The following is a 13288-nucleotide window of genomic DNA, read 5'->3' as shown; positions in this document are numbered from 1 at the left end:
CAAGCGGCGCCGCAGAAAAGCCAGAAAGAGTGTCTTCAACTATGGATCTCGTCAACCTGAGCCATGGGCTGATTAGCAGGTAAGGTTGAGTATCATTATGAGAACATAGAGACTCCGAAAAGGCTTCAAACTTTAGGCCATCAGTGTAAAACTTTATCTACCTTGGACACAGATGGGCTCCAACTCTTCTGAGCTCCTTTGCACACTCGCACAGAAATTCACACTGCTGATCCTTTTCTCTCTCTCATACCTGCACTTAATGTTCACACACATTCATCCACATTCCAGCTACACTGCTGTTGTGAACACTGGTAATTTTCCATTCGCATCCTGTGCACTTTCTGTATTTCTAATAAGCACTCCGTTCGACTTTTATCTTTGTTGTTTTATACTTGAGTGGCTGTTTTGGAAAGCTTTATTTCAGAGCCATGACATGAAATGTTGCCAGTGCTATGACTGCAACCAAATATTATAACCTATTAAACATATTTTCTGCTATTTAGTAGTTTTGACTAGCATTCACTTTTTTTCCTCATTCTCTCTTTTTGCTCATTAACTTTGATTAATTTAAAGTTATTAAACCCAGAAGAGGGATGCAGCATTCATTAACAAAATGTTTATTTCCTCTCTTACTCTCAATTCAACTGGAATTGCATTTATCACCACGATTTTCTACCGTACATACTGCCAAGGCAAATTCTAGGAAATAATAAGGAATTCATAATATAACTTAATTTAAATTATATAATTCATTATAAATGAATAATAATGAATATGGTCAACATTATTAGAACAATAATCCATAACCTTTCTGTCTTTTTCATTGTTTCCCTTTCTCCTGAGGGGCTGCCATAATCCAAAGGAGGTCCATCAAACACGACATTGCATGTGACTGGGCGAGCTAGGACAGGTCATCTTGATCAGTCACCTCATGGGCGCCGTCACACCGGATATGTGTGTAAGATTGCAAATGACATGCCCCCCTCCTCCGATCTCAGTGGACCTGCTTCTCCTTCAGCGTGTCCCCACTCAGAGCTTGGTTTGAGGCAGAACACCGCGGCCTCCACGGCAACCTTCAGGGCCAACATTTTCCCCAGAGGATGTTGCCGCCGTATCCTGAAGGTTAAATGTGGGCGGAGCTACTTTTGAGTGTAGGTCGCCCAGGGTTGTTTAGAAGTGATCAACATTTAAGGATCGGAGCATATGGCAAAATGCCAGGGCAGTCTAAGAATGATAATCAAAAAAAGACGTATGGTTTTCTTGTTGTCACTTTAGGTCACATATTCGACTGTAAATCATTTGAGCGAGAATGTGATCCAGAAAAGCAGAAAAGATTGTCTTGGCGGGCTTACACAAATTCAGGCTTGGACATGTGGACAAACAGTGACACGCATGCCCACAAGAAGCATCTCTAGCAGAGGGGGGCAGGGCTGACACAAGCTCTCATTTGACAGAGCCCTCTGGAGACAGAAGCAGAGCCCAGGCACATCGCTATCCCAGGAGAAACACACACACATAATGGACCACGTTGGCCAGCTATCCTCAGAACTGCTTTGTCCCTGCAGTTGTCTTTGCATTGTATGTGTGTGGTTATGTATTTTTTATCTAAATATGTCAGATAAAAAAGTCCCCAATCTGTTTTTAAATCAAAACAATTTGACTAACAGGGGTTTGGCATTAGGGCTAGAATCTGACAGATTTGGAGCGCTTTTTCAAAGAAGAGTGGGCAAATATTGCCACGTCAAGATGTGCTATGCAGACAGACTCCTACACAAAAAGATTGAGTGCTGTAATAAAACAACAAAGTATTAGTTTAAGGGTGTGCACACTTATGCAACCAGATTATCGTGAGTTCTTTTTTTTCTTAAAGATTTCAGTTTGTTTTTCAATTGAATTGTTCACGTTATAGGTCACATTAAAGGTGGAAAACGTTCTGACATGATTTATCTTTGTCTCATTCTTTCACATCACAAGAACCATTTTAACAGGGGTGTGTAGACTTTTTATATCCACTGTAATTAACGTGTGTGTGTGTGTGTGTGTGTGTGAGAGAGGGTGTGTGTGCTTATGTGTTCTCCTGGAGCATAACAGTACCTGTTTGAACTCCTCTAACAACAGATGGCAACCCAATGGAGTTTGAAGAGGAGAAAAGAAATCAGGTAGACAGTGAACTAACTGCGGCCATGCCACAGTGGTCAGAGAAGACCAAGATGCCCTGAGGAGACCTGCTTCTTGCTGTTACTCTGGGACCATCTTTTCAATGTTTAAATTTCACTGTTATTCAAATAGGTAGGTAACTTGGAAACCCATTCTGCCTGATCAAAGGCATACGATTGCGGGAAGACAGGACAACAAACAGTAACATACAAATCAAGTAAAAAATATGAATACAAATAAACATTATTTACAGCAGACATTAACATAATTGTAGAATGACACTATATACACTGACACCCATATTGATTAGATAGCAGATAGCACCTTGGTACATTTCTAAACAAGGTGCTATGGTGCTATGAAAGCGCTGATTCTTCATCATTGGTGGTGGTGACATGAAATCTGTCATTACCATAGGAAGTGTGGGTTTTAGGGGTGTTAAGAGTGAGATATCAACCAAAGAGGATGATACAACTGGAATAGCAGGTGTTGTGGAGTTACCTGAGGAAAAGGGGGAATTCCCCTAAAAGGTCACAGTGAGTGTTGAAGGGAGTGCTGGCAACAAAGCACATAGCAGTGAGGTAAATTATATCAAATATATTGAGAACCTTTAAGTGGCAAGCCAGTTAACTGTCACCATACTGCAGAATTACTAGGATGTCCATTTTTACAAGGGTATACATGGCAGAATAGTTGAAGGATGCTTCAATGCAGAAACAAGAAAACCAATTCTAGATTTAAGTTAGACTCAAGGTGGATGACATGGGTTTTGAATATGAGTGAACAGTCCAGCCATATAACAACAGCATTTTTAGCTGTCAACATAATGTTAACTCTGGCCCATTCAGAGCATGTTTTTTGTGGGGGACTGGGAAATTAATTTAGAGTAGGATTTCATTTAGATATAAAAAGACAACATGTTGTTTAGTATTGAATTTAAAATGAAAAAAATACTAAATTTAAATGTAGTATTGTTATGGACTTTATGGCAGCCTGGAACGACAATGGATACCTACATCTCCATACTGAATGCATGCACATTCATTGATTTACCTGAAACTCCATTGAAAACAGTGGCATTTTTTACTGTGTAATTTATCCTTGCTAAATAACATAAAATTAGAAACAGCTGTCCCCTATCTGTTTTCTCAAAATGCATTATGTAATGTTGAACAACCTTTCTGTTGTTTATCGTATTGAAATCATACCCAAAATCTTTCCACAACTCTTACGTAAGAACAACAATATTGAAATAAAACGAAAAATACTTTGGGGGTGTCAAATGTCACGACCTGGCTCAATGCCGTGACAAGCAATGGGAGACCAAAAGTTGGCAGGTAACAAAATATTATATATTAAATATAAATACTCACAACTAAATAAAGGGTGGGGTGTGAAAATCAGTACCTCAGTAGTGTGAGTGAGTGGTTTGCATGAACAATATTACATGTAGTATGTTGTAGGATGGGTGCAAGAAGGCCAAAATAAAACAAAACAACACAAGGACATCAGCCACAACATTATCTGTCCCCTTAATGTGCCATACATCCAGATGAAAAGCCTGCAAAAAACAAGCACTATTTCATTAACTTCTGGTTAGGACACATCATCGACCTCAAAAAGGTAAGAGGATTGTGGTCTGTATAGACCACAATGGGCACTACCCCGGACCCAACATACACCTCAAAATGTTGTAGCACCCATATGTGAGCAAGAGCTATTTTTTCCCACCACAAAATAATTCAACTGGTAGCGGTTGAACAGGCCTCCTTAACAATGTTCACATCTGCTTGCATCAGGACCCCACATGACTAGCACCAACCTGCAAGGTGAAAGGGAAATCCATGCAAGGGGTAGCTAGCACCGGAGCAGTAGTAAGCAGCCTCTTTGCATCGTCAAATGCCCGCTGACAGAGAGGAGACCAGATGGTCTTTCACTCTGTTTAAAAGAACATTGTTCATTGAAAATACATTGGGCTACCATTCAAACATCCAATGCACTATTTTAGATTTTAGGATTTTTTTTGGGATAAAGAGAAGATCGTGTGGAGATGGGTAACCAACCCTGATCTCCGGCAGGTCATCCCGTATGTGCATAGAGCCTGAGAATGTTACCACTGGGCGACAGATCAGAAATGTGCTGTATGCAACTACTCATGGTTTCATTACACAAAGCTATTTTTTTCCTTCCCTTTTTTCGCCAATCTTCTCTTGCCCACAGTGCAGGCCTCAGCTGGGAAGACCAGAGCTCCCTAACCTCTATACCCCTCTGGAAAACATCAAACACAAGGTGGTCTGTTTCACGCTCCTGGCCCACCATCACGGCTTACTGCTTCAAGGGAAGGGCTACTGACATCAGCTCTTAAACAACACCAGCACGTCTACCAGACAGTTAAAATACATACACACACACACACAGAAACACACACTCCCTAACACACAGCGGAACACCGGCTTTCAACTGCTGAGGAGTTATGATGAGACAGACGCACACCCGCCCACACGCACATACAACAAACACACACAAGTCAGGCTCACATACTTTCAACTGCTAAACGATTTCTTGCCAGACAGACAGGGAGGCAGACAAACAGACAGATAGACAGACCAAAAGACAGCATTTCTCCCTTCATCTAACAGGCATCAAAGTCTCCTACATAGCCCAAAATCTGTCTCAAATTTTTTTATAACACAGTTAAAAAGATTTAACAATAGCAAGCTAGAATACCCAATATTTTTACTAAAATATAATTTAAATGTTCTTCAACAATACATAATCAAGCTAATAAGTTGCCAGCTAGACAAAAAAGGTAGTGATACAGTACTTGATTTGAAAAACAAATGGTAGCTTTTTACAGGGGGAGATGTATATTGGTGATGAGGTTAAATTGAAGTGAAAAAAATAATAAAAATTGTACACTCCAAATAAAAAGTGTTAGGTTCATGAATGATCTCAAATTGGTTAAGTTGGTTTGGAATAATTTCAGTTGGTGTTTCACTGATTTAGGTTTGTTTGTAATGCGGGCCTGTTTTCAAGGCAAGTATTGCCACTTTGGAGAATTTTGCATCAACATTTTCATCAAAGCACAGTAGTTCATTTGCTGAGTTGTCAGCTGGTCCTCAATATTGTACCAGCATTAAAGGGAGGGAAAAAAGTGTCTGTCTCAGTCAAATAAATTAAATTGCAACCTCTAAGCCAGGGATGTCAAATTAATTCCAGAGGTTTTCTCTCAACCCTAATTTAGCACACCTGATTCTAATAATTAGCTGAATTAAAAGCCAAATCTGGTTAGCAACAACTGGGGTTGGAAAGAAAACCTACAGGACTGTAGCTCTCCAAGAACAGGATTGAACAGCAATCTCTCAGCAAACACATAAAAAACCTACTATTTTCTGTCAAAAGTCAATGAAAAACCTGATGTTTAAGATTTATCTCAGGCTTTGAAGTAAAATATCTCATTACAACATCTAAAATGTTTCTGTTTCAGACTTAATTACATCATTGGTCTACAGCCCGTGTCAATCACAGTCCCACTGGCCAAAACAGTACTGTGACACATTTCCATTCGCATAATGATTTTGGTTGTCAGCTCATTCTGGCTGGCATCCATACTACCCACAATGCTCTACCAGCATGGCTACTCAGCTGTGAAGCTGACCACACAACGCTGCATTCAACAATACCACTGATAAACGTAGCACAACAAAAATATGTTTTAGTTTTCTAGTAACTGCCCAGTGAAAATCTCATTTTTTATATGTATACACCCTCTCAATTCATATAAATTAGAAACATGTTGACTCATCCTCAGACTTCTCAGAACTTTCAAAAGCTGCGTCATACTTCTGTGGAAGATGAGTCAGCCAATCAACAAACTAAAGGGTACATGGCTAACCAACTAATGTACTAAGCATTTATATTTTTGCATTCATATCTCCAGAACACCCCACAGCATTCCAGCACAGAAGAGCTTCTTTTAACATACCAAATCAGCATTAAGATTAGTGATAACTGCATTTCACTCTACTGATTATAGGCTCTATTTTATTGAATCCTGGAAAATGGAATGAAGATGAGTGGGCACTTGAGACAGGGTTGTCTAGTAACATCAACAAAAACACTCCCAGTTAAATCTCTCCAATAAAGTTTCCAACACTTGTTGAATCTATGCCAAGGCATGTTGCAGCAGTGCTGGTAGATTGTGGTTACCATAGACCCTATTAACATGCTCTGTCCACATTTTCTTATTCCAACGTTACCTGTACCAGCACATGCGTGTCGCACTTGTACAACAACACATCATTACCAACAGCAAGGACACTCAGAATCAAGAGGCGCTACGCTAATACCTACATTGGCACAGTCAATGCACGATAACAGTTGAAGACAGCAAAGAGACATCGCATCAAAAGTCTTTAAATATCAGAGGTAACTGAAGGCCAAGCTACATCGACCAGGCACCCAGTGTCCGCTTTGAGGAAGCAAGGTCTGAAGTCTCCTTCTGTCAATCTGTTTGCTCAATGACATATGTCATCTTCTCAAAGAAAAAAAATCAATAACAGAACACTCATTTGCCTACAATTTGTACTGCCTTCTTACACAGTAGGCCAAATACACAGGAAATACTGTACCTTCTAAAGTATGATTCATTGATGCATCATTACGTACAGCATGAAATATTTGCAAAGTAACAATGCCTCTTTCAGTCAAAACTCAGGAGAGCAGTTTTGACCATCTGCCTTTCCTTATGTCCTTGCCTCCTCAATCACTGATCTGGCAACACATGATAGGTCTAAGCACAAACAAAGCACATACAAAGCTACTGAATAAAGGCCCCTGGTTTTCCCTGTCCCCACCCACTGGCCTTAGCAGGAAAAACACCAATGTCCTAATGATGATAAACAAGCAAAGGCATCCATTTCACAATACTGAGACCAAGCCAGCAGCTCTTCCGTCCACTCCTCTCTCATCCAGAATGAATTACAATGACGGACTGGGCATGCGACCTTGAGCCAGCCCAGGAACAATACATTTGACTGATCAAACCTATAGTTGGAACTGTGGCTGCTGGGGGAAAAAGAATGCCCAGGCAAAAATGTTAAAGGTCAGATGCAACATATTGGTCTCTCATGAACCAGAAACATTCTTGTCCAGAATCTGACAGGTCATACCATGTACCTGGCCTGGTGTAATGTATAAGCTACACTGTCCACTAGGAACAACTTGTGGGGTGGCTGTTTCATAGAGTCTTGTAGATTGAGATAAGGCCAAATTTGGTTTAGACAGTTCATGTCCAGTTTTGGGGATTCGTTTTTCTTCATTGTTTGTTTTAAGCCATTCCCAACTTTACCTTCCAGCATAACTATTCAGGATTAATACCTAAATTTAACCAACAAATTGTTTCTGGATTTAACCCTATCCATAGCCTGAATTCTAACCTTAAGACATTTTTGTTTAATTTTTGCAGAGTTTGGCTGACAGCTGAAGCGACCACATGGTGTAATTAAAACGTTGAGCCATGGCGAAATGACAGATACGGAAAGACATGGCGTAATTAAATCGTCAAGCCATGCGGTAATTATGTTGCTGCAGATTCGCCATGGGGAGTCGTTTTATTTGGAGATTATGTTGATGAAGACATTGGCTACTTCACTGAGCTGTTTAATATGCCAGGCTGAGGCGCCATTTGTCTTACCACGGAGGACGAAGAGATATGAGAGGGAGAGTTATATGTCTTTCTCGCAGTTCCTCTTCTCTATCACAGTCATACCATCTCTCAGTTCTGTTTCGGTCTTTCTCGTAGTTCCTCTTCTCTTTCTCTCGCAGTCACACCGTCTCTCGGTGTTGCAGTTTTTCAAATTTCAGTATGTTACATCTTGTCACAATCTTTCATTCGCTCCAATGTTTAGTATCTTGTCACAATCACTCATCTGTGTCCTGTTTCTCTGACGTTTTCTAGCTCTGCCAGTCTCTCCTCATAGTCTACCAGGTCCACAGCACCAAAAAAGAAAGATATCGACCTATGGATTAGACATTTAGAAGAAAAGAGGTTGTCAGCGACTGGCCGCGTGTTAATTCCGTCCATTGATTTATACCGTATATGTAATCAATTTGATTGGGACAGCCCCATTGGAACAGGACCTCCTGTGTTTATGATGAATGGCCTAGTGACACTTTCATCCAATTACGCTCCCTTCAACAAACGTTAATACAGTTCCTTTAAAATTTCTTCACATTTGCAATTTTAGCAGTTACAATCGAGACTCAATTTAGCAATCGATTAACGTCAGTATTATAAAAGCATAGAGCATAGTGTTTAATGTTTGCTTAGAAAATGATCCATTGCATAATCACATGCTGATTAGACTATTGTGAATGTCTGGCCTATTAAACGCCGCTTGAATAATAGCATTGAAACAGTTGAAAACTAAGTCAATCTCCTGTACACTTTAAAAAGTGACATGTCACTAGGCTTCTTTACGCTTTTGTCTCGCGGCATTTAGAGCATAAAAACATACATCGAACCACAGGCCACCTCCTGTAGCAGACCGGCAGTTATACTGTAACTACAGTATATGACGGTGTTTCTCACTGTATAGCGCAAACTGCGGAGACAAGTGCGGTAAACCAACCACCATGTGTGTGTACTAAACAGAATCCTTCCCCTAAATAGAAATACACTATTTCGGACCAGGGACCGTAGGGAATAGGGAGGTGTTTGGAACGCCGGGAGTGGATGGTGAATTCCTGGGAAGGCACACATATAATCAGCTGTGCTCCACCGTGCTGTATTCTGGGCATGTTGAATGCTGACTTGTGACCGTGCCTATGAAAAGAGCTAGAGCTCCGACACCACACTTCGGAAGACTCTGTGGGTGTGTGTTGTGTGTGTGAGTGTGTGTTGTGTGTGCGTGTGCATCATCCTATTTGCATGGTTAAAATGGTGGTCAAGTGATCGTCTGGCTATCTGGAGTTTCCAGGGATTTACCGAGACAGAGAGAGAAACAGAGAGAGACACAGAGAGAGAGAGAGAGAGAGAGAGAGAGAGAGAGGTCTGCGGTTTCACTGCAATAGGAATTATTAGACTTGGAGAGGGAGAGAAGAGCAGACACTCGGACATGTAGAATATGCATCAGCACCGCTGGGTTTAAGTAGGCTAGCCTTCATGCTGATGACATAAATTGCAATAACACGTCAACAAGAAAAGGCTTAGTGATTATAACCTCTTTTAACACCACGACCTGGCTTTCAACTTCAGGAAAGGCACTGTAGCAAAAATTAAAGGCTGCATGTATGTTCATAAATTAAGTAGGTCTAAATGTTCTTAAGTTAGTGTTATGTCTATGCATAGGCTATACAAGACAGCAATATGATTACACAAAAGGCCAAACAATCAGCTACCTGCTCATTATCCCAACGCACATCACACTATTGAACAACTACCTTCGGCAGTTGACAAGGAATACAGAAGCATAATACATATTAGTTGAACCTATTCGCACCATTCTATTTGCAGGGGATCCCAAAGTAAGGGGTCATGTTCGAAAATACGGTAAGTCGCAGCCTTGATTAATACTATGCTGTTTATTTCTCAGAACTGTATAAACAATTCAGAAATGCCTGTTATCAAGGTGTTCAGGTGCGTTAAAGTAACCATCTATTTCATAGCCTACACAAAAACAATGATGATATCCATGATGTGCGCAAAGCAGCATTATCATAATATAGTATGCTTACCTGATATTTCCGACTGGGGCACTCCGTTCAGATTGAATCCTTTGCCGCTGTAGAATTGTCGGATATCCGAACAACTCTGAGCTTTTCCGCTCCCTGTATCCCCGAATCCTGGGACCGTAAGGGCGCAAAGCACCACAGCCATAACCACCGTGAAATCCATCCTACTATATCACCGCCAAACAACAAAGTGCAAATCCGAGACAGGGATGTTTTGCTATTTTGTTAAGTCCTAAACAACGGGAGACATCCACTCCGGCTGCCTGATAGCAGCCGTTTGTCAAATCTCAGTTGCGTTTGGGTTCGCTACTGTCGCTGTTCACGGCTCCTGTAGGTTCGTTGCGTCCCGTCTCAGCACAGCGCTTCACGGAATGAGAACGAGTGTGTGTTTGGAGGAGAGCAATACCGTTTCCTGAGGGTAGCTCGTCTGGCTTTTGGTTGCAGTGCAGATAAAACATGCACTGTAGGCTATCAATTTCACAACATTTCTCTGCTCCTCCGGAAAGACAGTTCTGTTAACGCTGTGCAGTCACCTGAAGGAAATCAATACAATTACTTAGCAGACAAAATATGCATATACAAATTACAGCAAATAAACAGGTGAACGTTATCAGAAAATAACGTTTCTGTATGGCATTACCGGCGATGACAGGCCTGTCATTAAAGGAGCGCGAGGTAAAATGGGAGCAGTTCACAGTAGCGATGCTGTCTAGTCGCTGCCACTCGGTCGAATGAGGATGAGGCAGAGACTGACGGAAAGTGGCACGGACTGCAGGAGGACATTAGCTCGCGACTGCGACGGACCTTCTGTATAGGATGTGGCTTCCAACAGACTAGTGATCGCATCTGACTTCATTCCGGTTAGCTTGAGCTACAGGCTCCCGACTATTAAGCAAGGCTGGAGGGGGCGACAAGGAGGCTTAGCTCTGAGATGGTTAGGCCAATGGGTTTCAACTGGTTTTGTTTCGTATCTCAAAATGTAACCAGCTCCCGAAACAATATTAGCCTCACCCTTATCTATATGAGAATAACACTTAACCATTTGTATTGTCAATATTGTCATATTACTCATGTTTTTAATACAGGCAAGCTTACTTGTTAGAGACAGATGGTGAATGGTGCTGTACATTGAAATACGGTGATTTATGAAATTATGAAAATAATGAAATTATGTATAAGATATTATTAGTTATTTAAAATTAATTCTTAATTCTTTCCATATTTGTACGGTAGGCAAGGCCTACTATTTTTGGTACCGATTCACCTTTGGATTGCGTCCCATTTACTAAATCAGTCACATGACCCCACTCCCTCTGAAATTCCAAGAAAAAAGCATCTTCTTCTAGCATCTTCTGCAGCTAGCCCTAATAAGTCCAGTTTAAAGTTAGCAGTTTTGTTGAACACCTGCCTATATTAATTAAATGTATATTAATGAATTAAAGACAGTAGGGTAAAGTTAGGTGTAAGAGATATTTTACAGTATACGATAGTTTGATTAATTGCATGCCCTTCCTTATAGCTTAGTTTTCAATCAAAGACATAGCCATGTCATATCTAAAGGAATTTGTAGAACATGTCTTGTCTTTTGATGGCCATACGCCAGCTGTCACAGGTGGCCCTCACTAACAGAATGTCACTCTGTCCTCAGGTACGTCCAATCAGCACCTGCCTCTCAGGTACCAGGCCACCAATCAGCACCTAGTGTCTTTGTGCACAGGGCTTGTCTGTGTCATCACTCTTCACGGTGCAATTAGACTGCAAGCATGCAGCTACCTGCCTGAACACTGTGTAACTGTCAGGTCCCCCTTTGACTATCTCCCTTGTCTCGGTTGTGTGTGTTTATGTGTGTGTGTGAGCGTTTCACAGATGTTAACCTTTCCCGCCCTCCCTTTCTCAATCTCTCTTACTCTTTCTCCGGTTCTTTGTCATGGCTTGGCACTGGTGCATCTTCTTGTGTGGCTACGTACGTGTGATGTCCATATTATTTCATGGGCTGGTTTCCTACGCGTGTGAGCCGATGCGCCAGTGACAGAGCGTCCCACTGGTTTTCTCGCCAGCCCGCTGTGTAATCACACTATCCAGTTCTTTACTGTCCTTCACTCCAGTCACACCTTCCTCCCCAAAGCCTGTCTTTACTAATCATCATCTCTTTCTCAGTTTGATTGTTTTACTTTAAAACAAATTGTTTCCACAGGGAGTCAACTACTTGTGCAGCACTGTTGCTTCAAGTGGAATAGTACCTGTGTTTTGTTGTCAATTGTTCATAAGTAGAAATTGTCACCACGTTAAGTGTTTCAAAACTATGTCTCAATCTAGATATTTTGCTTAAAGGGGCAATGTGTTCATATGTTTAAATGATCAGTATATAACTGCAGTTAATGTTTTAAGGTATTGTTTGATTTAATCATTTTCGACAAAATTGGTCAGAGTGACTGGCATATTCCCCAGTTAAATATTCTTGCTGCTCCATCTGCATTGACTTAGAATCTCCTTATACTCACTTTAGACACTCGCAGGTATATCCTTCCCACTCTCGTTCGATAAGAAAGATGAGGAGGAGACAAGTCGTGTTATTGTTTAGAGGTTAAATTCTACACAGTGCCCCTTTAAATTGTCTGTTTGAGTCAGTTCCTACAACTGCCAAGATTCCTCTCTCTCGAAGTGGGTGGGTGGTGTTATGGATACAGCCCCATGCTAGCAGAGGCTGGGTACTAATAATGGTACCATGAAGTCATGTTTTCTTCAATATGCGAGGTAGAAAAATTACTTCAAATATTAAATTCAGTGACTCAAGTTATAGCTAAAGGTATATTAGCTCATATTACTGCCCTCAGGATGCATAACGATACGCTTTTGGAGATGACCAATAAAAATGTATTGTTTGCTGAATTGCAGACAAGATCATTTGTTCCCACCCAGGGTGACTGTATGTCGGGTACTTAACATGACCCACTTTTTACCCTCCTGAGACTTTCAGTATGTCAAATAGTAGCACAGCAGCCATCAAAAGTAATTACTTATTATTTTGGTTCTATAGTTTTTTGATATGACCGTTATACAGTCTACTATGTCAGTGGTTCCCACCTACACATTTAAATTTTAACGCAAGCCAAACACAGCTGATTAAACTTGTCAAGAAATGTTTAGGCCCTCATTGACTTGAACTGGGTGCCCTTTGGGGATACTCGAGAACCGGAGTTGGGGACCACTGAAGGGAGCATGTCAGCAACAAAAAATCAGGCAACAGTAATCTCATCGGACTAGGTATATGTGGTATATTTGAAATAATTACACATGAAGGTTAGTAATGTTTTCTCTGGTATTCTTTCAGAAAGTCACCTTGACACCTTATACATTAGGGCTTTGCAAATAACGGTTTGCTGAACTCAGTTAATCT

At 41.0% G+C, this 13288-nt stretch overlaps 1 protein-coding gene across 2 annotated transcripts in view; it reads right to left on the bottom strand.

Annotated features, from left to right (window-relative positions):
• gpc1b (glypican 1b) overlaps positions 1 to 10774 on the bottom strand; it is a 123543-nt gene extending 112769 nt beyond the window's left edge. The window contains exons 1-2 of one of the 2 annotated variants that reach the window (XM_010883160.5): positions 10532 to 10774; positions 9895 to 10424 (exon numbers count right to left, since the gene is read on the bottom strand). In XM_010883160.5, the coding sequence (XP_010881462.1) occupies positions 9895 to 10054 (160 nt within the window). In that variant the 5' untranslated portion in view covers positions 10055 to 10424; positions 10532 to 10774. Of the gene's footprint in view, positions 1 to 7852; positions 8178 to 9894; positions 10425 to 10531 lie in introns of those variants that run through there. The other variant, XM_013139221.4, reaches the window with a different exon arrangement.
• Positions 10775 to 13288: the final 2514 nt, after the last annotated feature.

Source organism: Esox lucius, chromosome 3 (assembly GCF_011004845.1).
Source record: "Esox lucius isolate fEsoLuc1 chromosome 3, fEsoLuc1.pri, whole genome shotgun sequence".
Classification (NCBI taxonomy): Eukaryota; Metazoa; Chordata; class Actinopteri; order Esociformes; family Esocidae; genus Esox; species Esox lucius.
The sequence above is the reverse complement of the archived record's forward strand: the minus strand, read 5'-3'. Positions and strand labels throughout refer to the sequence as shown.